Raw genomic sequence first — 26,711 nt, forward strand, 5'->3', positions numbered from 1 at the left:
CTAAGAGGAGAAATAAGGTATAACCCTCCCACTACAAATCCTCCCTTTCAAAAACTCAGGGCCCAGGATGCTCCCCGTGGAACAAGCTCGCTGTGGACACTGTGATGGATTAGAACGTCAGATTCTTCACCTTCATGAAAGTTATAATCTGGGACGGAGGTGGGAGGAAAAAACAATTACTCTACATTTCATCATAAATTATTCACTGGAGAGGATATTGCTCAAATTCACCCAGAGAAGGTGACTGAACACAGTAACATTATAGAATGTAGTTAGAAGACACAGGTATGTAACAGAAGAGCCAAAAGTAATTCAATTCTCTTCCCGATAGCATTCTGCTATGGCCAGAAAGTGAGTTAGCATATAGTAAGCACTCAGTACACCTTAGTCATTTCTGTTCTTTTTTCTCTCATCGTTAATATTAGCACTGTTAACGTTAGGACTGGTTGCCCATAGTGGCAAACACACCAAAGCTTGCATATGAAGAAATCTGCACTTGGATAGGAGAAGCCTGGTTAAGTACATCTTCCTAACTCTGGATGCTGTGCTGCTGGGCAAGGAGCCCCTCACCTCTCTGGGCTCAGTGTGGAGCTGAGGCGGGAGGAGAGGAACAGGGGGTGGGGGAAGAAACAGAATGCCCTCCGTGGTCACTACTCTCTCACGGTGCCCCCAAGAAGAGCATACAGAACATAAAGTATACCAGCTTTTCAGATTCCTGGAATTTGGTTATTAGTTCTCCTCATAATACCTCTTTGGCATTTTACAAAATTTGGATATACAAACCTTAATAAGTATTTCCTAAAATATGTCATAAAATCAGATAACGGCATTAGAGTTTATGTGATCTGAAGTTTGGCCCTGAGCTAGGAGATCTGAGCAGATGAGTTTACTTCAATATTAGCTTTGCCACGTCATACCTGTACTCTGATGTCTTATATGTTTGTCAAAGTCTTGTGTCTGGCCATAAAATACCATCAATACATATTTAATGGCTATAATCCATGCATAAGTCACTGAGCTCTGAAATGAATATCTGAAATGAAATGAGGCCACAGATACAATCCTTCCATTAATGTGCATTTGGAAATTAAAATGGTAGTATAATGAGAGAAGCAGCTAACACTTCCATAACGTACCATACAATTGACATGCAGTAATTCACTAATCTCTCCATCAACCCTACAAGGTAGTATTGTTATCCCCATTTAGCAGACAAGGAAACTTGATGCACAGAGAGGTAAGTAATTTGAAAAAGGCTGCAGAGCTAGAAATGAGTGGAACAAGGATTCAAACCCAGGGTCCTCACAGAACCATAAAACGCATCACAGAGTTCTATGCACATAAAATAGATGCTCAGTGAATGCATGGAGGATAGAAGAATCCAATGACATGGTGCGTGTGCCAAGTTCCAAATGAGACAGACGTAAGGCCGGTCAGGTCTCTGCAAGTTTAGAGGGAGCAGAGGTCACCATGAGGGGATGGGTGGGGAGGCTAACGACAGGAGGCAGAGCTGGAGCTCTTACAGACTGGCCAGGACTTCTACTGGCAGAGATGTGGGGAGGGCGCTCGGGGCAACAGGCATGGCATGAGCCAAGGTGCAGAGGGACTGGGACACTGATTTAACTGAAGTTGGAAAGGATCTTCGTACATGGGAGCATGGAACACTGAGTTGGCGCACGGCCAGAAGCTGTGCAGTAGAGCATGCTGAATGGTCCAGTTGCAGGAAGACGCTATGTGTACCCCACAGTGCTTAGGTATCATTATGCAGCCACAGCAATATGGCTAGAAGAGCAGAGAGGCTGGAGCAGGGGCATTTACTGGAAAATGACTAAGGGTCTGGACTATTTTCAGGGGCAATATAATGGGAAGAATACATGAAAAAGACATCAACCCTAAGCACTGACAGGGTCCAAGTCTGTCTGTGTACTTGGGAGGATGAAGGAGGGAAGTCGGTAGGGTCAACATCATCTCACCCCCCATCTGCCACTACTCTCCTTCGCCCATCCCTCAGCAGCCACACTGGCCTCCTAGCACTTCCCGGAACATAGCAGGCAAGCTCCTGTCTTAGCATGCTCTTCTCTCCGCTCAGAAAGCCCCAGATATCCATCACTCCCTCACTAACTTCAGATCAGACCTGATGGTGTTCTCATTGAGCCCTTCTCTGACCACTTGATTTAAAATTGCAACTCCTCTGCCAGCACTATCTCCCTTCTCTGCTCTACGCTAGCAGTTAATGCCTAATATTGTCAATAATTGCTCCTTAAATTTATTTTCTTCTCCCTCCTTTTAGAATGCAAATGATGTGAGGGAAAAGATTTTGTCTATATTGATCACTGCTGTATCACAAGTGCCTAGAACCATACCTGGCATTTAGGAGACTCTTGGTGTGAATGAACGAATGACTAAAGAAATGAATGAATTGAATAACATAAATATGGATCCACTTGTTATATACAAAAAAATCATTCCATGTATCCTCCTTACCCGTGAGTGCATTATCACGCAGCACAAAGTTGAACATCGGCATTTCTGAGAGCTAGTGCTATCCTGGCATATCTGGTGAACGAGGAGTTAATCTGTCCTCATGCTAGCTGAGGACATCTTTCCTGGCACTTTCTCCATCTTCCCTTCAAAAAATATGTCAGATCTGAGATCCCATAAGAGCTTGTCAAATTTAGGACTTGACAATGCATATGAGTATTTCTTTGGCACCAAAAATGTGACAGAATTGGAGATGATTATGGTAACATGCAGATGAAGTGGAACAGAGGTGTAAGGACTATGGCATTTGATTTTTATCCTTAAGTCATGTTGTCTGTGACAGGTGGCCTTGGCTGTGCTCCCTTGACCTACCTATAGGTGAGACTTCCAGAGGGATGTTACTGCCATCCACTCCACCTCTCAGACCGACCCGTGAAAGCGCACGGAACATTGCAGATATTTTATAAAAGCTGTGGGTGCTAGCAAAGAGAAATGGCCTTTCAAGATTTTAAGCAAAGGGTACAGATGGATTCACCATGGAAACTGGGATTCAGGAGCTTCATGAGCTGCCCTAGCAGCTCCTACAAAGTTTGGGGGAGAAAACTGAAGGCTACTATCAGGATTTCCATGTGCAAGATACCCCAATGAATTTTGAGTTGCTGCCGTTGTTAGCATGATAACCCGAGGTTCCTAATATAAAGCCTGGGTGGGGGAAGGACTGCCAATGGACTGTGCCAGGCGGGGCCTAGGGCAAGTGAGGACCCAGGGAGAGGTGTGTCATGGGACAGGCACACCTCTGCTTTCCTGGCAAATCAATCAGATCAGTCAATTCCAAACCGAGAAATGGAAATGCCAGCATGAGCACACACGGTCACATTGTGACCCATTTACAGCACAGCAGAACTTCTTGCCTTGGTCAATAAAGTCAGCCCTATGCTGGGGCTGTGCGGCTTATAGAATGTCAGTGCCAGGAGGGAGCTGTAGTGATTCCACAGTGCATACTGCATCCCTTTCTGGGGTTCACAGTGGACCCTCTCAGGGGAGGGTCATGACAAGTCCTTTGGTAAAGAAACTTATTTAACCCTGACACAGAATTTTCCCAAACCTATTTTGCCATGGATTTCTTTCTTTCTTTCTTTTTTTTTTTTTTTAAAGAATACCCATTGTATTTCCCAGAACACTAGTGGGCTGCGAAATATGGTTTGGGAAATGCCCACTGAATGATTTCCTCACTACATAGAGTCAGAAACAGAGGCCTGGACATTTTATTAACTACTCAAGACTAAACAGCCGTTCCTTGTTCCTGTCCCCTCCCCCCTTCCTCCCATTACCACACAGGAATTGAGAGCCCACTAGGCCCCCCGCAGCACTGTGCCAGAGCCAAGGCACACCCCAGCCCTTTAGGGATAATGGAAGTTCAACATGCCTAAGTCATCCTTAACGGGCCTCCAATTATGATGGTAACACTATTATTCTAAGGTGATGGCTACAAAAGCGAAAGATCAATAGCCATATGGATAGAGGAATGGAATTTCATTTTGCCAACTGACTGAGGATTAAGCCAGAAAGCCCTTTTACTTCCAACCCTCTTGTTGAAAATCATTCTGAACTATGTTAATTCACATTCCTCTTTAGGGTGGCCCTCCACGCAGACACATTCAGTGACACCTGCTCTGCGTCATGGTACCGGGATGTGGATGCTATGCAGAGATTTAGACACAGAAGATCATAATGGTTTAAGGGTTATGTTTAACATGTATTTATTCTAGGAAAATCTTAGAGACCATTTTTACTTTTAATAATTCCTTTATATAAGCTTGTTTTATTATCATTTATCTCTTTTCCCCTATGAAAGTGAAAGCAGCCCCTCTGCAGTATTTCAGGGTTGGCTACTTCTTGTTAAAGGAGTCATGGGAGAGCAGAAATGACCAGTGGACAGCTGGCTGATTGAGAAGGCGAGGTCTCACCGTTCAGAGAAGTGGATAGGCCTGGCATATACACAAACAGGCTACTGTATTCCCCTCACACAGGAGGCAGGGAGTAATCGGGGCTTCAAAGAAGTCAAGTATCTAGTCAAGTAAGTCCTGAAATCACTTTGTAATTTAAGATCTGACAAACCACAATAGCAGTATGGTGGGAGACCCCATTCATTCACCACTCTTCTTCAATATCGCTTGCTCAATTTGGATGATTTGATAGTAGAAACCACAAGATGAGCAAATTTTATCTGCTACGATAAATGTCAAATATTTCTGATCTACATTACCTACCCCCAAACCATTAGTTATGAAGCTACCTTCCACTGCTTCTCTATTCCAAACGGCTAATAAAGAAAAGTATTGGCTTATACTACAAACGCTATATGAAATAGAGAACTCTCTTCATCATTCATTGGCTAAATGATTTCTTAATCTGTTCAAAAAGTATTTGAGCACCTCTATCTGCAAGACTCTACATAGTTACAGTGGACGTATCAGTGAACAGAGACAAAAATTCTTGTCCTCATGGAGGTTACAGTACAGTAGGGAGAGAGAAATATTATAAATATGTTAAATATTAGTATGTTACACACCAAATAATACATAATTCTATTAATATAAAAAAGATAGAAAGCCTCAGAGAGAAATAAACTTATTTTAAAGCTTCTTCCAGATTTTAGATCAGATGTTCTCTGGTGGCCTACCTACAGGATATCTTGCGCTTAGGCTGCCTTTTAGGGACACGGTGTCACTGTTCCCTGAGAACTCTTGCTTCCAACGATAAGCCACCTGTAAGTGCCTTCCTCTTTGAATCTAGCCTTGCTAGCTTGGTCCAATGTGCATTTTCTGAGGAACAACTTCAAGTTGGCATCAGATTAACATATGAAAATTTACTTTTCCACTTAAAATAAAGCCCAAGGTTTATTTCATTCCAGGCTTGGCAAAGAGACTTTTTGTAGAATAAGCAAATGGGTTGAAGGGACAGGATTACTGGCAGGGCAGCCTGCCTGTGAACTGCAACACTTTATTTGGGAAAATAATCTAGATGAGTCCATTCCACACTTAGATTTTTCAAATCCCAAGTGGACATCATCAGAGGAAATATGCACTAACGGGGACGCTGTCTCAGCCACCCAGTAGGAAGCTATTCCAACGTTCCCTTACTGAGCTCCATGATGATTCATTTAAGACACCAGGCCATTGGGTCCTTTGAATGGTTCCAAGTGCACATGTCATGTTCCTTTGGTCAATGGTTTACAGAGAAGCTAGCCTACTTTAAAATTGTTCTATATGCAAACAGTGAATCATGGAACACTACATCAAAAGCTAGTGCTGTACTATATGGTAACTAACACAGCATAATAATAAAAGTAAAATAAAATAAAATCATTCCATAAATTCCAAATCAGGAGCCAATTAACAGAATGGGAAAAAGTCTCTAGCCAATGCCAAAGTAAGCTGTAAAGAAAGAAGTTTTTCTTTATCAAAAAAGAGGCCCCTAAGACTAGGTAGGTGGGATACTTGGTAAAAGGGGAGAAGTGGCCAGCTTGAGTTGGGAGTGTGAGGTAACTTACTCAACAGGGAAAAGTCTCATTTTCCTTTAAAACTTCAGTGATGGGATGGAAAACTTGTTCTTTAAATCTGCTATGACACTAAATTGGATTGGATGGATGGCCATTTGGGAAACAGAATTTAACATCAAAACAATAAGTCTGGCATGATAAAAGAGGATATTAAAAGAATGAAGTTCAATTAGGAAGCATACAAAGTAACTATCACAGAATGTAAAACCACAGTGCCCTTGAGTGAGAAGGGGCAGGAACTGGCTTTGTCAAAAGCATGGTCAAAAAAGATTGTGGAGCCCTAGTGGACCACAAACTGCATGGGTTGACAATGCGGTGCTGCTATTTAAATAGGGAGCCTGTAATAGGAAGTATGGTAGGAAGGAAAACATCAGGCCCCTGATACGCCACTGGGAGGGCTCTATGGTCATTGTGTGCTCTTTTCTGTAACTCACAACAGAAATTTGAGAAAAGGTTCAGAAAGTGAGTGAAGGACAAGAGAGCAAGTTTTAAGATAAAAATTTAAAAGATTGGGTTTATTTGACCTTGAAATGAGCACCCAAGGAAATGCCACTATACTTACCATCTCCTGTTTTAAGAACTGTTTGAGTGTCTGCCTCCCTCACTGGATATGGGCTGTCTCAGCATGTTTCTAATACCTCACAGGTAGAGTTTCCATGAAATTTTGGGACATACTTATACTAAAATCACACTTGCCACTTATCAGAGATTCAAACATAACTCGGTGCCCTGCATTTTAATCTGCTAAATCGGGCAATTCTACCCACATACAGTCATTGATAGCCATCCCATAAATACTTGCTGAACAATTAATTGCTTTCATGTACTAGGTATTATGCTAAGTGCAGAGTACAGAAAAACTTAAATAAAAAGCCAGACAGATGGTACAACACAGGTCTTCATCAATCCAAAGAGCTGTGGAAAGGGACAGGATTCTGGTAGGAGGCAGAATCCCACTTGAACGAGGGGCTTACCAAGGGGCAGAGGGGCTTCTGGAGAGACCCTTTGAGATGAAGAAGCACAACTATTGGTCTTTCTTTTTCCAGGGTCTCTAGGCTTTAGCCCTGAGCAGCATAGCAGCTGCTAGGACTCCTGAGGCCGACTGTGTGGTTGGACTCTGAGTTCAGAGCTAACAAAAAGTTTAACAATAGCATGCCTGCACAGAGCTGTTCAGAACTGCCTTTATCCTGTTCCAGTAAGACATTTAGGATCTATGTGTTGAATAGATAAAGGTTAGGTGGTGAGACTGGAAGGCAAAGAGATTGATCAGAGAACGCTTACATTATGGTTGCCATTGCCCATGTATGTGGGATCAGGTGCACTAACATAGCACGTGTTGAGTGTGAATTGGCTGGTAGAGATCCCAAGTCGTTTGGGGGATAGGAAGAGTTGGGAACCGAGAAGAGGAGATTTAGGGACTGAAACCGTTGGGTCTCAGCTTTCCCAAACCCACATCTCATCGGACATTCTGGGAATTTTCCAAATGACAAAGGATCATTAGGGAGCATCAGTATTTCCTCCATTAGTGAACAAATTATGATAACATAGCAACTATTTATGACAATAAGGACATAATTTCCACTACTAAATGATCAATGTGGGTAATGATGGTAAAGTCAGGAATGTTACAAAGTCTCTGGTTTCATCAATAATCTACAGAGAAGCTAAGGTTCTTTCCCAAGTCTCCAAGACAGCCTAAGGTGGGAGCAGTTAGGTTTACTTTTCCTGAGAGTCTGAAAGGACAGACAATTCTCTGGCAATACAGACCACATGAACAGGGAAGGCTTTAAGAGAAAGCCAGTTTTATAATCTGTCCACTCCTGTAAGAAACTGTTTGGGATGGGGCCCAGTAGTCATATGAAATCCTATTGGAAGTAACTGTTTGCTATCACAGTGATGGGTGACAGACAGAGATTGGAAACATGCACTGAGTTCTTATCTGCACCTAGGAGGATGCTAAGTGCTCTGTCTCAAAAGACTCAGAAGACTGCTGAAAGAGGAACGGGGCACCTCTGGCCCATGGCAGATACCCTTTCCCAGGCAGCCTTGGACCCAGAACTGTTTTCTGGGAATCTAAGCATGGAGAGTGACTCTTCCATTCTCCCCTGCACACCCGTCCAGCCCTGACATTACTTGCCTCTCACCGACACCCCCATCCTGAGTCTCACTGAAATAGGCAAGTGCAGGGAGCCAGGAGGGTAGAGGGAGGACCACACAGTGGGCTCTAGAGTGGATTAGCAGCAGTCTGTCTGTGGCTGTCAAGGCACATGTTAAATTATCTACTGGAAACAGCATGGGCTTTGTGAGATGGGTTTAGGCCCAAACTCTGGGTCTGCCATAGGATTCGAGTCCTAACATTGATTGAGGGATTAGTATGCATGGGACACTGTTCTGAGCACCTTCCAGGTATTCTAAGTCTTTAACAGAATGAGAGCTCTAATATAGGCAACATTTTTATCCCGATTTTATAACTGGGAACCTGAAGCACTAAAGGGGTTTGGGAGCCCAGCCATATCCCACCCTTCATAGTGGCTGAGTCTTAGTTTTCTTTTCTCTAACACAGAGGTAGCATCTGCCTAAAAGGTTTGGGAGGATGAGCAAACAAGACAGAGCATGTAAAGCATCTAGCCCAGGGAACGCTACCCATGGTCACTAATGACTGGCTCATTCTCTGAGGCTGTAACTACGGATGTGGCTTTACACAGTGATTACCATGGACGAGGGCCGTGGTTGCTAACATTGCAAAGGAACACATAATACAAAGGTCAATTTATTTTTGGCTTTGGAAATGCAATTTAATAGGCCGGCTCCAACCTATGAACATGTTGTCCTCAACAGTTCATTTATAAATCAGCTGTCCAGAAACGGAAATATTTTTCCTCAGAGAAACAATACTGTAGATGGTTAGCTCATTAAAGACAATTTTATCCGTAAGAGAACAGAATTTTAGTGTTCATATTATTAGCTTATGTTCTGGGAACATTCATTCACTTACCATACTTCTAAGATGCAGCAGGCACTGTCCCAGGAGCTGAATAGAGTTGTGGAAAACAGTGTCTGTTGCTTCAAGGGTCTTACAGTGCCGTGAAGGAAACAGGCATTTGATCACTGATTGCAGCAGAGGGTCACCGACACGGCCTCTGGCTACTCTAGGGGTATGGGTAGGCTATCTGGGGATGCTGGGGGGCAGGAGATGTGTGATGAAGTACTGGAAGAATGGAGAAGGAACTTCCCTTGCTTGGGGCTTAGGGCTGGCCCTTGGCTATGCTTTGTACACTCAAACCCCACTTCTTGGGCCTGGCGCCTTCCTCAGCTCCCCTCCAGGGCGTCCAAACTTGACAGTCACTATGTTCCTACGCGATCCATGTCCACAAAATTAAAACCTTTGCTTTTTTTCAGTCCAAATAGATCACATCTAGGCATTAAGAGGGAGACAGTCTAAAAAAATCCTCACTGATCTGTGATTAAACCATCACTCAATGTCCCAAAGGTATCTGCATTTTAAGAAGCAGAGAGTTTAAAACTTTTGTTTTCGATATAGATGTTGAAACTAGGAGTATAAGTGCATGAAACCATTTCAAAAAAAGTAGTGGTCACTCAGACCAATTGGCCCAGCTCGTGGATGGCCTTGGGAGCCATTTTTCTTTCAGGGATTCTGACTTCTTCCCTGAACCACACATCCTTAGATGCCACAAGGATGTTGTATTGGCTTTGTGTGTACACAGTAGCTCACACGGAGCACTGGGACCGCCTAAGGAGGGAGAGCTGGTGCCAAAATGGCCACTTGTCTGGGTCACCCGGAACCTGGAGGGCCCTGTCCTGGAACACGGGTGTACTGGATGATGCGTGATTTCACGACACTTCAAACCGAAAATTGAAATCACTTTATGAAGACTATTCCAGGGAGCTGGAAAGTTGCCCAGCTTCCCAGCACCAAACTCCTCCTAGCGCCACTCCGTGTCACTGAGACCACAGCTGCCAAACAGAATGCCCTGCACTGCTGCGCGTGGTGTCTGGCTCTACCAGCCCCGGTAGAGAGGACTGGAGTGACAATGACATAACTTTGTTAAAAGCCTCTTTTCCACGACTTGGGGTTGAGGGGCGAGACTGTAATTCCAATTCAAGAGATTCTGAAGTGCAGAGGCAAGGCAACAAGGTGAGGCAGCTATCAGAGAAGTTCTCACATTAGCAGGGAGTCAAATATCCCTTTCTCTGCACATAGTAGTTCCTGAATGAACGACTGGCTGAATGGCATAGGCCTTTTCCAAAGAAATTAATCTCATCATGCGAGATCTCAGTGTTTGTTGATTTCTTCCTCTGTGCGTGGGTGTGGACTGTTTTTGCATACTTTACATGGTGGCTCGCCTTTGACCTTGACCACAGGCATTCTGAGTACTGGTACATTTAGGGCCACACCTGACCCCATGCTTCCAGATGCCCACCGTGTCCTGGGAAATGTACTTATGGTTGTCAGACCACAGGGGTGATTAAGGAATCAAGTTGCTCTGTCTACACTATGTGGACTCCAAATCATCCCGAATCTTGTCAGACCTAGCGGTGAGCCTCCACGTGGGGGCCCGAGCTGCACCAGGGCAACGGGTGCTCTGGGAGCTGCTGCTGACTTTGACTCTGCCTCATCGCCACATGAAGCCTTCTCAGCCTTCTCCCCTCAGCATCAGAGGATTACAACAACTCCTCTGGCAGCAGCCTCTTCTCATTAGCAACCTGGAATCACTGCTGTGCTGAAGGCTGCATTGTTCTTCCACGTTTGAATATCAATTTGCATAATGAAGCAGGTGAGAGCGCCTCTTGCCCGTTCAGGCAGCCCTGATTGGCAGAGAGAGAGGGATTTGTACATAATTGGCCGCAATTAATTTGACGCGCTTTTATAAGGAGAAAAGGAAAAAGCAGAAAATTGCTCAGTGCTCCAAGTCAGAGCTGCATCTGCACCCTCTGCGGTGTGTGTGTGTATGTGTGCGTGTGTGTGTTTGCAGCGATGGGTGGGTGTGTCACGTACAGGCATGTGAGTGGTAACCTTGTGTGTGTGTGTTCCAATGCAATTTTTTTTTCTTCTGGGAGCAAAAAAAGGCTCATTCCCTACAGGTTCCTGTGCCCGGGAGGTCCGCAGCTGCAGTGTCCTTCATAACGCAATGCTGTTAGCCATCTTGTTCAATTCGTATTTGAGGCCACTAGGAGACATCATTAGACATCCTAGCATTCTTCCTTTAGTACCAGGATGACACCCAGCTCAACATCTCTTTTGTACTCAGTCCAAAAAAGGCTGAGTCCCAGCTGTCTCGGGGTCTGTTGGCAATCAGTTCTTGCAAGAAACTGAACGGGCTTGCACTGAACTCAGAACACAGTGTGGTGCTAGTGATAAGCTGAGAGATGTGTGAGCAAGTTTTCAGGAATCAAGCACTTAGCGATTTTAATATCAAGGTGGTTTACAGACTTAAGCTCTCATGGTCTCCTTGTTACGGGTATTTCAGAAACAGCTAATACTGTGCTTGCCTTATTTCCATCTTAAGATGAAGATGGAGGGATGCAGTGGGATACATTTCCCTCCTTTCCAATTCTTTTCTCTCTGCCTTCCTTTACTTCCCTCTAAAAGGAAGGTTTCTGAGAGTGGGATCTTTTCCTTTCTTGCTGGATTAAGCAAGTACATTGGTTCCTTCCAAGGAGAGAGAAAACTCAGCACCCAATGACATTCTGTGTCTGTTTAACTCATTCATCCAGTCAACCCTCATTAAGTCAGTGGCGTTTAAATGTGCAAGGGGCTGTGAGCTCAGAAACAGACAACAGAGCTCTTGCTGGAGATACTCTCAGATTCAAGTGAACAAAGTCTCTTCTAAGTTCCTGCACACTTACAGCTGGGGAGAGAGTGGTCTATCCGCTCTCATGGGGGTCCACAATCACCTCCACCTTGGGAATCTCAGGAGCCAGGCCAGGCAGGATCCCCATGGGAGGGGGCTTGACAAGATTCTGCCGCCTCAGGCCAACACATCTAGGAGCACACGGAGAGGACACAAAGCTACGTCGGTGTGGTAAAATGGGGCAGCGGCAGGCTCTGGAGGCAGCTCACCCCAGATCAAATCCTGACACCCTCACCTGCTAGTTGTGTGACTTCAGTGAATCTGCTTGACTCTTACAGCACCCTCCTCTTCTGGAAAATGGCGTCAATAATCTTCACATTAAAGGGTGGGTATGAGGACTAAAAGTAGCCACAGATGTGAAGAGTCTAACCGCAGACACATAGCATCTGCCTATTAAATAGTTCAATACATGTTCGATAAGAAGGGCAGAGAGTATCAGGCAGATTTGGCCCCAGGAATCCCAGTGACCATCAGCTGGCCAAGACAAACGGCAAAGTGAAAGCAACCATTACAGATCCTGTATTCAAGCTGTTCTATTCCACTCTGGGCTGGGGAGAAAGGCAGTGGAGATAGGAAAGGTCCCTGGAGGCAGGAGAGCCCTCACTTGCGGGGGTTGGTGGTGATCTAGCATTGACGGTCTCTACGCATGGCCAGCGTTCAAAGCAGACTCTTCCCCATGTCAGACAAGTTCATGGGTTCTTCGGAGGCCCTCAAAGTGGGAATGCGGGTCTGCCACTCCCTGAATGCAGCTGGTTGCTTACATCGGTCCCTTTGGCTTCTCCATCAGATGACACCCCTCCTGCGTATCTCTGTTTCAGCTGCCTCGCCTGAGCAGGAAGCCCTTTGAACAGGGGATCTTTAAAAACACCTGCCTCCACTCCTGGCCCAAACTGATTCCCTCCTGCCCTCGTGGCCTAATCTAGACTGGAGGAACCAAGGCCCACCCACCAGGTGACTGGCTTCAGCCAAGACCTGTCACCACTGATCCTCTCAGGTACAGGCCAAAGGCCAGCCCTTCTCCATTCTAACTGCAGGGGCTGAATACCAGGCTCTCCAAATGATCCCTGCAAAGCCCCTTCAGTAGGCTTGAGGGGAGTGGGAGAAAAGGGGGGGATGCCACAGCCCTCTAATAACTTCCCCCAAAGTAGTTTGTTCTCACGACCCTTCTTATACTGGCAGGTCCTGGCAGGTGGGAGATTTCACAGCTGTACTTTAACTTCTACCTGCATGGACAGAGTCTATTCATTTGAAAAGGTTCCCCAAGTGAGTCTGATATTCATACCCTGCTCTATGCCACCCCTTCCCAGGCAGTCACTTCTCCTGTGTCCCCACAGCAGAAAGATCTACTCAAATGGACTAACCATCTAATGTCTAAGTGAGGACCTGAAACTCTGCTCTTCCTCCTCCCGACTGCCTCCCAGAAGTCCAAGCTGCGTGCACCTGGAGGGAGCTTCCTGCCTACTTATTTTCTTCTCTCCACTAGAGCAGCTCTCAGGATCATACGGGCCTGGAGATAACACCCTTGATACTCTGAATCAGAGCCCCCCAGACAAGCCTGGATAAAATACCAGAGGAGATACAGGGCATGTGTTGTCTCTTAATGGCTCTCCGTGAGCCATGCTGCAGGGGAAAACCCAGCATCGAATTGTGAAGGATATGGTTGGACTTCCCCAGACTCCGGCGCTCTCAGGCCCCCACTAGTCCCAGCACATGCCCCGCTGTGCAGAAAGCTTCCAAAAATGTAACAGGCCTCACACAGTCCACTGGGACCCTTGTCCACTCTTGCCATCATTATGACAAGGTGGGGGCACAAAGCCCAGAGTCTGCACAGGCCACCGTGTTTACTATGGATACAATGGTGACATCTCTAAAATCTAATTCATTTTAGGCCAGATGCCTTTGGCCACATATTAATTTTCACATCTGCATTAATTTGTCTCAAAGGACTTGAACTTAGTTGCCCAGCACAAAACACTAATTCTTAATAAATCCTCAACCCAGAAGCCAAGATTTAGTGAGCATCATATAAAAATTTAGCCCCCTTCTACTGAAACACTTACTTCTAGTTTTTGTTTTTAATGAGAGAAAAAAAGATATTGAGGACCTCTCTTATTTTCCTTTGATGTAAATAAATTTCAGAATGAAGAAACTTCCTTCAGTAGCCAGCTAAATGGAATGGCTGTCTTAGGATCAGAGACTCAGCTGTAAGCAGATTCCATCATCCCTGGGAGACTCCTGAGCCCCTTGCTCTTCCTAGCCTGGGAGAGACAGCCTGACAGAGAGAGGGCTGAGATGGAAGCCACGCAGATAAATTCGTATGATCCGACCAGTCCAGGAAGTGCTCAAGCTTCTCCCACTCCCAGAGCACCTAGAACGTGAATACCGCATGCCACACTGTATGCTTTGACTTCTCTGAACTGAAACCATTTGTTGCCTATGCTGGCTCTTATTTGGGGCCCAATGCAATTCAGCTGAGGTGGGGGAAATTATGAATTCATACTCATGCTAGTTGGTTTAGTTGCATTTTCAAAAACATTATGGCTTCAGGAAGGCTTCTATTCCTCTATTATTTTACTTAGGGACATCTTTCTAAGAGTTAGGCAGAGCCAAAGATTGGTTCTGATGCTTTTAATTTTCATTTTTTTCTTTTTTCTCTTCTCATCTTTATTCTCTTTTTTCTTCCTTCTTCCTTCCTTTCTTCCTTCCATTGTTCCTTCCTTCCCACCCTCCTTTATTTCTATTTCTTTCCTTCCTCCTTTCTTCCTGCCTTCATTTCATTTTGTCTTTTGATTCATTTTCACAGAAAGATGGCTCTGCTAATATCAACAAAATGAGACAAAACTTTCTTCTTTTTCCAGATAAAAAAGACAACCTTCCTCAGATCCACATTGTACAGCTTATGCTCTATGCACAGGGGAAACTTGTGTTCCTAATGTAGCTTTGTGGCAAGCTCCTAGCTAACCAGTTATCTTATTGTATGTATGCACTTTTGGAGGATGGATATACAGTTGGCCTTTGAACAATACAGGTTTGAGCTGCCCAGGTACACTTAAAGAGGATTTTTTTTTTTATACCAGACGGTACTATAAATGTATTTTCTCTTCCTTATGATATTCTTTTTTCTTTTTTTTTTTAGAGAAAGAGAGCTTGAGTGGAGGGGGAGGGGCACAAAGAGAGGGAGAGGAATCCTCAAGCAGGCTCCCTGCCGAGCGTGGAGTCTGATGCAGGGCTCAATCCCAGGACCGTGAGATCATGACCTGAGCCGAAGTCAAGAGCCAGACGCTCAACCCACTGAGCCACCCAGGAGCCCCACCTTCCTTATGGATTTTCTTAATAATATTTTTTCTCTAGCTTTACTGTAAGAATGCAGTATATAATCCATATAAATATACAAAATATGTGTTAATCGCCTATTTATGTGATCAGTAAGGCTTCCAGTCAACAGTAGGCTATTAGCAGTTCAGTTTCTGGGGAATCCAAACTTGCACTCAGATTTTTTTTACTGTGCAGGGGACTGGCACTCTTACCCCCATGTTGTTCAAAGGTCAACTATATATATATGTGTGTGTGTGTTTGTGTGTGTATACATATATATACACATATGAACACACATGTACATATATGAGTGTGCATTCCTGTGTAACAAAGAATCTATCAAGGAAGATATGTTCATCCACATGAAAAGAGGACACCTGTTTACCTTTATTGAGAAAAACAGCCCCTGTGCCTTATGATTAAATAAGGTCCCTTCCAGTTCTGTGATTTGAACAATGCAACATAATCCAGACTATGAGAGGGGTGCATTAGCAATATTGTCCCTAGAAAAGAGTTGTGGAAATCATGCCCTCCATCCCCTTTGACAATGATGTTACTACGAAGAGGTCTAGTAGGAGGCTGCGTGGGAAGTACGCACACATATAACACATTACATGCTGCGAGAAACGAACCCTAATCGGGCTCAAGGACAGAGCAAACAGGAGCGCTGAAGGACACTTGGGTTTTCGACTGTCTCCCTAGAATTCAGCAGCATGGAGAAGACTCCCATGGTGTGTAAAACATGTCTGCAAATCTTCAGTGCAATGCAGATCAATTCTTCGAAGCAAAGAGATTTGTGGGAAGAGGAGCTAACTGGATGCTGCTATAAGAAATACCCTTTGGAAGGATGGGGCTGGGTGCTGACAGGGGAGATGGAGACGAGCAGGAGAAACCCCGAAGTCTAACATCTGCGGGGAGCTCAGAGAGCAGGTCGTAGGAGAGTCATGAAGGCCCTGTATCCGTTTCCAGGGGCTGCCATAGCAAACTACCATTCACAGGGTGGTTTAAGACAACACTAAGTTATTTCCACACAGTTCTGGAGGCCAGAGGTCCGAAATCAAAGTGCCAGTGCTGTGCTCCCACCAGAGGCTCTAGGGGAGAGTCTGTTCCTTGCCTCCTCTTCCAGCCTCCAGATGGTTCTTATGGTTCCAACACTCTAATCTCTGCTTCTGCCTTCTCCTGATCTTCTCTTCTGAGTCAAATCTCTGCCTTTCTCTTGTAAGGACACTTGACATTGGATTTAGCACCAACCGGGAGAATCCAGGGTAATCTTATCTTGAGATCCTTAACTTAATTACATCTGCAAAGATCTCTTTTCCAAATAAAGGTAACACTCACAGGATACAGGGGTTAGGACATGGACGTATCTTTTTTTTTGGGGGGGGTCCATTCAACCCACAATAAGCTCCAACAGTACAGCAGAGGTCAGAGGTGAGGAATCCTGTGCGGGAAGCCATGGAATGTCAGGAAGCAGGCAGTCACTCAAGGAAAGGAGGACACGGTGAAGCCTGAGGCTGTGAAGGGGTACACGGAAAGGAGAAAAAGGAGACCCTGGGCCCCCCTTGGGAGCCCAGTAGTCAGCACTAAGCCATCTGCATCCTGGGACTGGGAGGGTGACCACTGCGAAGCCCCACTGGCTGCTTCAGTCAAGGCATCCAGGCAAGTAAAAAATGGACTCAGGAATTAGGAGTGGGCAAAAGTAGTCCCATTCTCAAATAACACTAGCGAAGTGGTGAGAGTTGACCCTGAGCAACAGCACTGGAACTGCGCAACCTCCAGGCCTTGTTCTGGGTGCATCTGGGTGCAGGCCACCCAGGAAGGAATGAGGGAGGCTCAGTACTTGGGGTAGGAGCCCACATACCATGTCAGATTGGTTCTTGTAATCGAGAGACAAAGGGGCAGGTGTCCCTTCCCCTCCACACGCGTGCCCCATGCCCAGTGTCCACCCAGGCTTGGGGGAGTTTTCTTTTCTTGTCATTTCCTCCAGGATTGCTCTTGACCAGCTGCTACAAGAGGACCACTTGCTTGATAGCTCCACAGGACTCCCACGCAAGAAATCACACCCTAGTTTGCTCAGCTACCTGAAGATCCTTTCCAGGCCCTCATTTCTAGCTCCCTGGCTAGTAAGGCATGCCTGCCACTATCCTTAGTAAGCTATTTTTGGATCAGTATTCCGTGATCTGACCAAGAGGGTCTGTGCCAGGACCAAGGTGTGGCAGATCAAGCTTGAGGTCAGCTGTCTCTCACTGGCTTTCAGCCTAAAATGAATAGGGCGAGGAAGACACAGCTGTACAGTGGAAAGCATGGCCCATTTCTTCACGTGCTCAAATACCATCCAATCATCATGTATCAGTGCACTGTGGTGTAAATATGCTTATCACCAGGCTGGTTCTCTTCCAGAATGCACACTGACTTGTTTGCACGTTGATTTAAAAGTCCTACACAGTCTCTATTACAAAAGGATGCGAGGTGACTTCAAGACGCTATGAGACTTCACATAGAATAATCATTATCTAGAAAAGCCATGGGTCCTCATTTAGTTGTCAGAAGGCTGTCCTGATTGTACCTTCAATATTGCAGGCAAAGGTGGTCACCCTCATTAATTAGATAGGCACCTTTTGGACATTTTAAAAGCTAATAAAAATTCCTACAGTTCCTTGAGGAAAAAAACTGCAAAATACATTGTGGGTACATGTCACATTGTGGGGTAGGAATGTGTGAACAGGATGCAGCCAAACACCCTCAGGAGCCCAACAGTCAGACAGCAGTCTGCTTCCTTCACCCCACGACTCAATAACCGCCCCTTCTCTTTCCTGCTACCACCCCTCTCCCACCTTCCAACAGTGGCTCAAACTCAGGGTCACAATAGGCTCAGGGTAAAGTCAATGTGTGGGCCATTCGCCTGCATAAGTACTAGAAATCACCACCCTTCTCTTCTTAAGGCAATGCCTTTGAAAAGCTTCTTAAAGAAAGTGCAAATGAGGGGCGCCCGGGTGGCTCAGTTGGTTAGGCATCTGCCTTCAGCTCAGATTATGATCCCAGAGTCCTGGGATTGAGCCTCGCATCAGGCTCCCTGCTTAGCAGAGCCTGCTTCTCCCTCTGCCCCTTCATCCAGCTCATGCTCTCTCATTCGCTCTCAAATAAATAAATAAAATCTTTTTTAAAAAGTGTAGATGTTAAGGGGCGCCTGGGTGGCACAGTGGTTGAGCGTCTGCCTTCAGCTCAGGGTGTGATCCGGCATTATGGGATCAAGCCCCACATCAGGCTCCTCTGCTATGATCCTGCTTCTTCCTCTCCCACTCCCCCTGCTTGTGTTCCCTCTCTCGCTGGCTGTCTCTATCTCTGTCAAATAAATAAATAAAATCTTTTAAAAAAAAAGTATAGATGTTAAAATACTATCTAATTATTGTGGATCAGTTCACCAGATAGCTGCTTTTTGGTAGAGGAAAAGGATCTAATTTGTTATGCTTTGACAAGGTAGATGGGAAGATAGGAAGAAAGAGGATGAATGAAAACTAAGCCCTGGGATGGAAACAGGATGGCACACTGTAGGGGCTGTAGGCGGCAAAGCATATCAGAAGGAAAATGACTTAACCCTTCCCAGGTTCAGTTTCCTCACTGAAAAATGAAAACATTTATAGCACCATTACATAAGATCATCTGTGTAATGCAGCTGCATTATGCCTGGCTTGTAGGAGCTGAAAAAAACGTGAGCAGAGATATAATTGTTGAAGTTATATTAATAATGACGATGACTGTTATTACCATTATCCGTAGTAACAGTAGTCCTGGTGGGGGCAGTGGACAGTAACCTCAGGGTTAAGTGAAACTGATAGAGAAAGTCATTAAATAAGAGAATTGAAAATTCAATGAAAAAGTGGGGGCAGGGGTGTCAATGCCAATCCTTACTGACATCATAACTTTGTCTGGGGTGAGCTACAAGGGAGATACCCTGGCGAAGTGATTTTAGAGCCGAACACACCGGGATGCAGACCTTTAGCTCTGTCACTTGAGAACATGTGACTTTAGGGAAGTCTGGAAACTTCCCAGAGTCTCGGGGTCTTTATTTGTAAAATGGGAATAGTCATACCTATATGCAGAGGACCCATATAAAATAGATGTAACATGCATAAGGTACCTAGGGCCCAGCAAATATGTCCCTTCCTTCACCTGGTGGTCCAGCTCTTTCCCCTCCTTTCTATGGTTGGCAGACCGCAATCTGAGAAATCCGTCTGGGTAGGTGAGACATAGGAGAATGAGCATGGGGGGCTCTTTGTTAAGGGCAGTAAGATGTCACCAGCTTCCTTGCATCCTCCTCCCACTGGGGGAACTGATGGAATGTACAGTAGGGCTGCTAAATGTTAGAACTTGCACCCATATTTAGTTACAGCATGTAGTGGAATAATTCTGAATTCACTGATGTAATGTGCTACTGCAAGATGGAAGCCATCCAGTGAAAAGGAGCCCCAAAATAGGTTTTCATAGAAATTTAACTCTGAATATTCTGATTTTGTACCTCACCAAAAATGAGATCTGGAAAACACTTTTCTGCCATTAAATTGAAGATAATTTCCCAAAGATATATAAATTTAATGGCTATAAATACCTTCCCATCATCACTCCAAGATATTTACCACTTGATCTGAGTTGTATGGAAGATATGCCATCCGTGACAGTCAAGACAAGTTTAAGAACTCTCTTCCATTTTAAATGTTACTTTCCTTGATGAAAATTTAATCCCATTGAAAAAAGAATCTTCAAAATCACCTCATTTCTATTCTCAATATTTCCATCTTGACGACTTCATTCTTTACCTTTTCTTTTTCTAAATTCACAGAATACACTTGCTGTCATGCAAAGTCAGGCCCAAGACTTTGTTTTCTTAAGGTGTTGTGAAGGGAAACTAATATCAATTTTGACATTTTAAGTGCACTTTCAGAAAACCCTCTTTCTGATTTATATTAGCATTCCTGACACTGATGTGTGTTACATGTCATTAGTTACTTAAATGTTTTCTATAATTATGTAAATTATGTTGACACTGTCTGGAAGGATGCTTACGCTTCACGATTTTGTCATCTGCGAAGTTCTAAATTGTATCTGATAACCATTTTTAAGTATTTTCAAATTAGATAGTTGTTAAAGGGTTCTTGCTCTCTTGTTGCTTTCTTTGCCTATAATGCTTAGTCCACGCTTTGCGTGAGAGGCTCTTATATAAATATATCCTGTTTCCCTCTCCCCACAGACTTCAAAACAAAACAGGATAACCGTGTTATGATCATGGTCCAATGGAGCTCATGGTCAGATGGGGGAGATCCGGTCAGGTCCAGGTGTCCAGATTATTACAGGACAATGTGGAAGACAGGTGTTATTAATAAAGGGAGGAAAGACTGCCACGTCAGAGGAGAGAATGACTCACTGTCCAGATGAGCCATGGAGCTCCACAAATGAAGTGGCCGCTAATCCGGGTCTTGAAAGTTCCACAGGAGTTTGATGAGTGAAGAAGTCAGGAGAAGAACATCCCAGGCAGATGCACAGATAAAGAGGCATGGTCCAGAAGGACAAGAAGTCAAGGAAGCCTGGGATGTAGGCTGCAAGAGCCGAAGCCCTGGCTGACCACACTGGAGAGCTAGAGCACGATGGTAATCCCATGTGAAGGCCCTTGGAGGCACATGAGGAAAAAGGTCTTAATTCTAGATGCAATGGAACCACTGAAATTCTCTAAGGAAAGAACAGATGGGATCTAACTTTTCAGAACATAAGCAACATGGTGTGGAGGACAGACAGGAGCACAACCTCTCTGTTTAAGCAGCCTAGGACAATATATTCTTTCAAAACCACAAAAGGGAAAACAATCTCCTTGCATCTTAATTAGGCTTATTTCAAATAGAAAATCACAGAGTTGTTGCCGAGTAGCTCGTGAATGTATGGGAAAGATAAATACAGTGTCCTAAGCAATCCTCAGAGATACTTGAAGAAAACAAAATGATAAATATGGTAGATCCCTCACTTAGTGGCCCAGAGCTCCAGGAAGGACTGTGGTCTACAGTACTTCTGCCATATTATTTATGGCACGGCAATATGGTCCTACCATATCGTGTGTGGGGACATGATCCACCAAACCTCTGCAGAGCCTGATGTGAGGACATGGTCTGCCATACCTGACAAATCCACGTGTGAGGACATGGTCTGCCATGCTGCTGCCACATCCCTGTTTTCGGATGGGCACGGTCCGCCTCACCTACGCAACATTCAAGTGTGGAGCTTTGAGGAGGTAGATGTTCTTAACCCCACTGCTGCCCAAGCTATAGAAACAGGCACAGAAATTGGTGTAACAGGAGATAAAGGGAGGAATCTAATTCAACTTTTCTGAGCCAGGATCATAATGACAAAAGATGTTAACGAAGGAACCAAGAGAAGTGTTTACAATGAATTAAGTAATAAATTCATGAATATATGAATAAATGAATAATAAATCATGTGTTAGAAGAGAGAAGTAAATAAAAACCTAAAAATAAGGAAGAAGGAAATACAAAGAGAGGCATTATTTTTAAAAATAAAGAATAAAATAAAGGAAGGCAAATCAGAGAAGGAGGTAACATGAAAAGGTAAACAGAGTGAATGATCCATATATGTACATATAGATATATTTTTTTCATTCTCTTAGAGGCTTGTTTACCTTCCTCACATGCTTTTGAGTGTTCTTGGTGAGTAGAGATGAATAGATGGAGAAATCAGAACCTGGGCCCTCAAAAAGACTAGCTCTTCCTTCTTACTCTTCTCAAACCATCTGTTTGGGGTTCACAGTTTTATTTGAGGGAAACCTACCCCACATTAGAAATCATTAACTATTTGACCTATCCGTTCTAAACACACATCAGTCCATACCTCACCACTTCATCCTGGGAAAGGGGTGGGAAATCACATTTTCTAAATCCTAAGGAAACACAGGGTAGGAAATTTGTTGTGAGTGGAAGTTTCCAGAATTATGTGGGGGCATCCACAGGTTCTGCTGGGTATCCCATGGAAGTAGCTCCTCTCCCTCGTCTTGGACCATCCCAGCTATCACGGTTTCAGGAGACAGATTGCCCACAGAAATCATGATGGTTCTAGCAGACCTAGAGAGTATGGTATTTAGGACAGGTTTGGCACATCCTCGTCCAGAAAAGATGCGAACCAGTGGACACTTCCTTTCATCCCGCAACTGCATAGCTCAGCAGGGAGGCCTACAATTGGTATGGGGGCTACCTATTAATCGGCACCACACAGGGCAATCATCAAGTTAAATAGCAGTTAGTTCTCTTCAGGAACAATGTGAACTACCCTCCTGCTTAGCCCTAGGCACACACGAGCGTGCAGATGAACAAACAGAGAGCCCACAGCCAAATACCACTGGGAGGAAAATGAAGGCCACAATGGGCCAGGGCCCTCAGTGTGGGTGCAGGGGGCGGCCCTCTAATAGCACACCAAACGGGCAGCCCTGTGCTGACAGGCCACCCAAGCACATTCAGCGGGAGGTACCACACTCTAAGGAAGCCGCTACACACCAAGCCCCTTATTTGCAGCCTAGGGCGTACTTGTGCCAACCTTTCACAAATCAGAAGGCGAATGTGAAGTACTATTATTTCGGTAGGGAAACTGATGTTTGCTCCCATGTCCCAATTTAAGGAGACATAAGAAAGAACTGCCAATTCTAAAGATGGAGAAAATTAACAGGTACATGAGAACTTTGAGTATGGCTCAGAATGGGACTGAGGGAATGACGGGAGGTTTCAAATGGTCCTCTTACCTTTTTGTCACTCAGGCCAGAAACCTGATCCACATACTCCTCTTGAATCATGAAGGCAGCTAAGTTGGCAGTGTAGCTGGCCAGGAAGATGACAGCAAAGAAGGCCCACACCGACACCATGATCTTGGAGGTGGTCCCCTTTGGGTTCTGCACGGGTACGGAGTTGTTAAAAACCAGACCCCAGAGTAACCAAATAGCTTTGCCGATGGTAAAAGACGGGCCACCTGGCTCTGTTGTGATGAAAAGACAAGGACAGAAAGTTAAGACAGAGTCACCGGTTCTATTTAAACAGAGATACCAGCTCTGTGTAGCCAAATACACAGAGCTGGTAAGTTCCTGCTCAAAGCAGGAAACCCTCCGATTGAGATGCAGACATTTTTAAGTTGAGAGTTTGTGTCTCTCTTCGGGGACCCCCCCCCCCGCAGGAAGGCAGAAGAGGGTCCTTTAGAAGAAAATCCAGGGGCCTGGTGTCTGTGTGGGATCCTGCTTCAACTAAAGCTCACGACTCAGCCAGGGCACTCAGCCAGGGCTTCCTGCCCCCATGTAGACAAGACCCGCAAGACCACATCAAAACTGAATGACAAAGGCAACTACCCCACTATCACACTCGCATCCTTATTACTCTTGTTCCTAAAATTCCTGTTTGTATCTACCAAGAAAGGATTTCAACTTTAAAAGAGGTCAACAAGAATCGTATGGAATGTTCTTCTACCCGCCATGGACCTCCTACAATTGTATTCACACTAGATGGCTTTGAATGGCCTTTATCCTAATTTTTCTTTAGCTTCTAACACTTAGCACCAAATGTTTCATAGACAGCCTCGACCCCACTACAACGTCAATGCATCTCCACTGGGTTTCCAACCATGGTAGCAAGAATATCAGGAAGCCCAGGGAGGAAGTCACAGGCCCCTGGCTTCACCACGCTATCTGAGGGCAGAAAGGCACACTGTCTCTGACCTTCCTCCACCCAATCTTTACATCCACAGTGCCAAGGCTTCCGTCCAGAGATTTATCGTGGCCTCGCTGCTTTCAATGCTTGGCGATGGCAAAATCTCGCCTGATATCTGGGGCTGCATGCAGCCCCTCCACTGCAGAAACGAACATCTGCCCGCACAGTTTCACCACACATTAGCACAGGTCTTATGATGCTATCTGTGCTCCTGACAGCATCTGCTCTGACAACTAAATCAGTGACTATACATGTCAAGCCTCGTATCTAACTGTGCGCACACATCTGTGCATGTGGACCTTATTTCATGGAACAGATGTGTAACTCCAAAGTTGTTCATAAATCAAAGTTTTGTACATTGCAAAATGCCCCAAGGAGACCTGATATTTACTGGTCCCGTGTTGAATTCCTTCGTGAAGACAGGCGCCCTTGCTTTGAATTTTGTAGTTGGATTTTTTTTTGCCTCCTTGATTTTCTTCAAGGGTGAAAGGACAGCACACATTCACTTCGGTTCTTGATGCTGTCAACATATGTATGTACTTGGGTGTTTCTGAGATGTTTTGCTTGTTACTAATGCCCCTCAGGATGGGGAGAAGGTCATGATTTCTAGAAGACCCTTTGGTACAGGCACAAAACCCCCTGACAGCACCATATTGTGGAGACAATCAAACTTCCAGGCCAGAATGCAAGAGCCGAAGAAGAAGGTGGGTCTGCACCTGGAAATGCCCTCAGTGCAGCAGTGGTCCACAGCCTGGATTGTGAGGTCAGCAGAAGCACTAAGGGGAGTTGTCACACAACACTGCTGCCTAGCTGCCCACCGCAAAGATTATTATTAAATTGAGGTAGGTGGTTATTCTAATCTGTGCGGTGGGTGCTTGTTCTAATCTGAAACCAAGGTAGAAAAGCACTATTCTGAAACATAGTAGTGGTCCAAGACCCACCCTGGAATCAGTGAGTCAGAATATTAGAAAATGAAGTCCAAGCACCTTTGTCTTTTAAGTGCCCCACAGATCATTCTTTGTGTAGCCAGGGTTAAAAAGGGCTTCCCTCTTGGAGGCATACTTTCAGAATAAAGCTCACATTCCGGATGGGAGAAAACCCAGAAAAAAATTGTAGTAGTCCCCGAATTCTGGGATTCTCGGAAAGTTTCGGATGAGTTATTTACAGGGGTCCCATGTCCCCCTTTAGGATTCTAGTAAATGTTTTGTGAAGTCTCATAAATGCCTCGAACACATGGGCAGCCCTCACCTCTCTGGACCCACTTAGCCAGAAAATTGGACTGCCCCCAACAGCAGCTATGGGTGAGAACTGCTATCTGCTGGCCATTTTATTTCAACCACCTAATGTCTATATCCCTGGCAGAGGGAGCTGGGCCAGGGTCACAGGGTTCGGAGATCTTGTATGTCCGAGGTAGAGAACTCCTTCAGCCACAACTACCCTGCATATATCTCGGGGCAGCTAATCTTCTTTATTCTTCATATATGGGTATATCTGCCTTGTTAGTCCATCTGTTTGGACAGACTGCTCACAGCCTAAGGTCATCAAGATAGTTTCCTCTGACATGTTTATGCCACACGACTCTACTGGCAGCTTTCCTCTCATTTACCCCGGGGCAGAACGGGGCTCGCTGGGTGAGGCCTCTGCCAGCGAGGGACATACAGATTCAGACTAACCTCTTAATTGAGGTGTTTCTAATGAGTTGCCAAGCTGTTGCCATAGAAGGCTGAGAGTTCGTTTTCAGAAAGGGGTAAGTCAGGGAGCAGGCAGTCGCCAGATGAGGAGTACAGAGACTCGGAACGGAGAGTGAGAGCCAGCACAGGCGCAGCTGGCCTTACCTCTGCCATCGGCGAGGCACCGGTTGTAACCCACAGGGCTGAAGTACTCGAAGACAAAGACAGCCACGGCGGAGACAATCAGCAGCATCACGAACATCATAACCCACACGTCAGCACTGAACGGCTCTGGGGAAGGGAAAAACCCAAAATCAGCGCTCAGAATCACAACAGAACAAACAAGATTCTGGTTCATTTGCATATTCATTTGCTCAGGCAACACGTATTTTGTGGGGGGGAGACAAAACCACAGATGTGCTGCGTTGCGTCTCTTCCGAGAGCCAGGGCCTGGGTCGGAGAAGAGTGACAGGCTGTGTCGAAGGGTCGGGGGGCAGGTCAAGGTCTAGTTTCTTTTTTTTTTTTTTAAAGATTTTATGTATTTATTTGACAGAAACAGCCAGCAAGAGAGGGAACACAAGGAGGGGGAGTGGGAGAGGAAGAAGCAGGCTCCTAGAGGAGAAGCCTGATGTGGGGCTCGATCCCAGAACCCCGGGATCACGCCCTGAGCCGAAGGCAGACGCATAACGACTGCGCCACCCAGGTGCCCCAAGGTCTATTTTCTTTTCAAACACTCGAGAAGGAGAGCTTCTTGCCTATGAAGTTTTTGAGATAGTTTCTGCTACTGCCAGGAAATGTGCCTCTCCAAGAAGTACTAGACTGGGGGAAATGAATCAGAGCGGACTGGTTCTTGGTTTATGTTGTCCCCTCGGTGGCCACACCACAGGGATGGAGGCCTGGAAAAGCTTTGACTGATGCTTCCGAACTTCGTGTGCAAATTCATTCTCCACAGATGTAGTCGCTATTTCAGGCTTGACTTGATTCGGTAGTAACTACACCCAATGAATAACTCCTTTGCCCCCTTGCCTCACCTGTCCTAAACTTCCTAGCCTTCATTTACTTTTCAACC

The 26,711-nt window shown here is 45.2% G+C and overlaps 1 protein-coding gene across 1 annotated transcript in view; it reads right to left on the reverse strand.

The window, feature by feature from the left end:
* GRIN2B (glutamate ionotropic receptor NMDA type subunit 2B) overlaps positions 1 to 26,711 on the reverse strand; it is a 420,098-nt gene that overhangs the window by 20,096 nt on the left and 373,291 nt on the right. Inside the window, exons 9-10 of the mRNA XM_034645464.1 lie at positions 25,808 to 25,933; positions 23,021 to 23,250 (exon numbers count right to left, since the gene is read on the reverse strand). Coding sequence (XP_034501355.1) covers positions 23,021 to 23,250; positions 25,808 to 25,933 — 356 coding nt within the window. The remainder of the gene's footprint in view (positions 1 to 23,020; positions 23,251 to 25,807; positions 25,934 to 26,711) is intronic.

This window comes from Ailuropoda melanoleuca, chromosome 16 (genome assembly GCF_002007445.2).
Source record: "Ailuropoda melanoleuca isolate Jingjing chromosome 16, ASM200744v2, whole genome shotgun sequence".
In the NCBI taxonomy this organism is placed as follows: domain Eukaryota; kingdom Metazoa; phylum Chordata; class Mammalia; order Carnivora; family Ursidae; genus Ailuropoda; species Ailuropoda melanoleuca.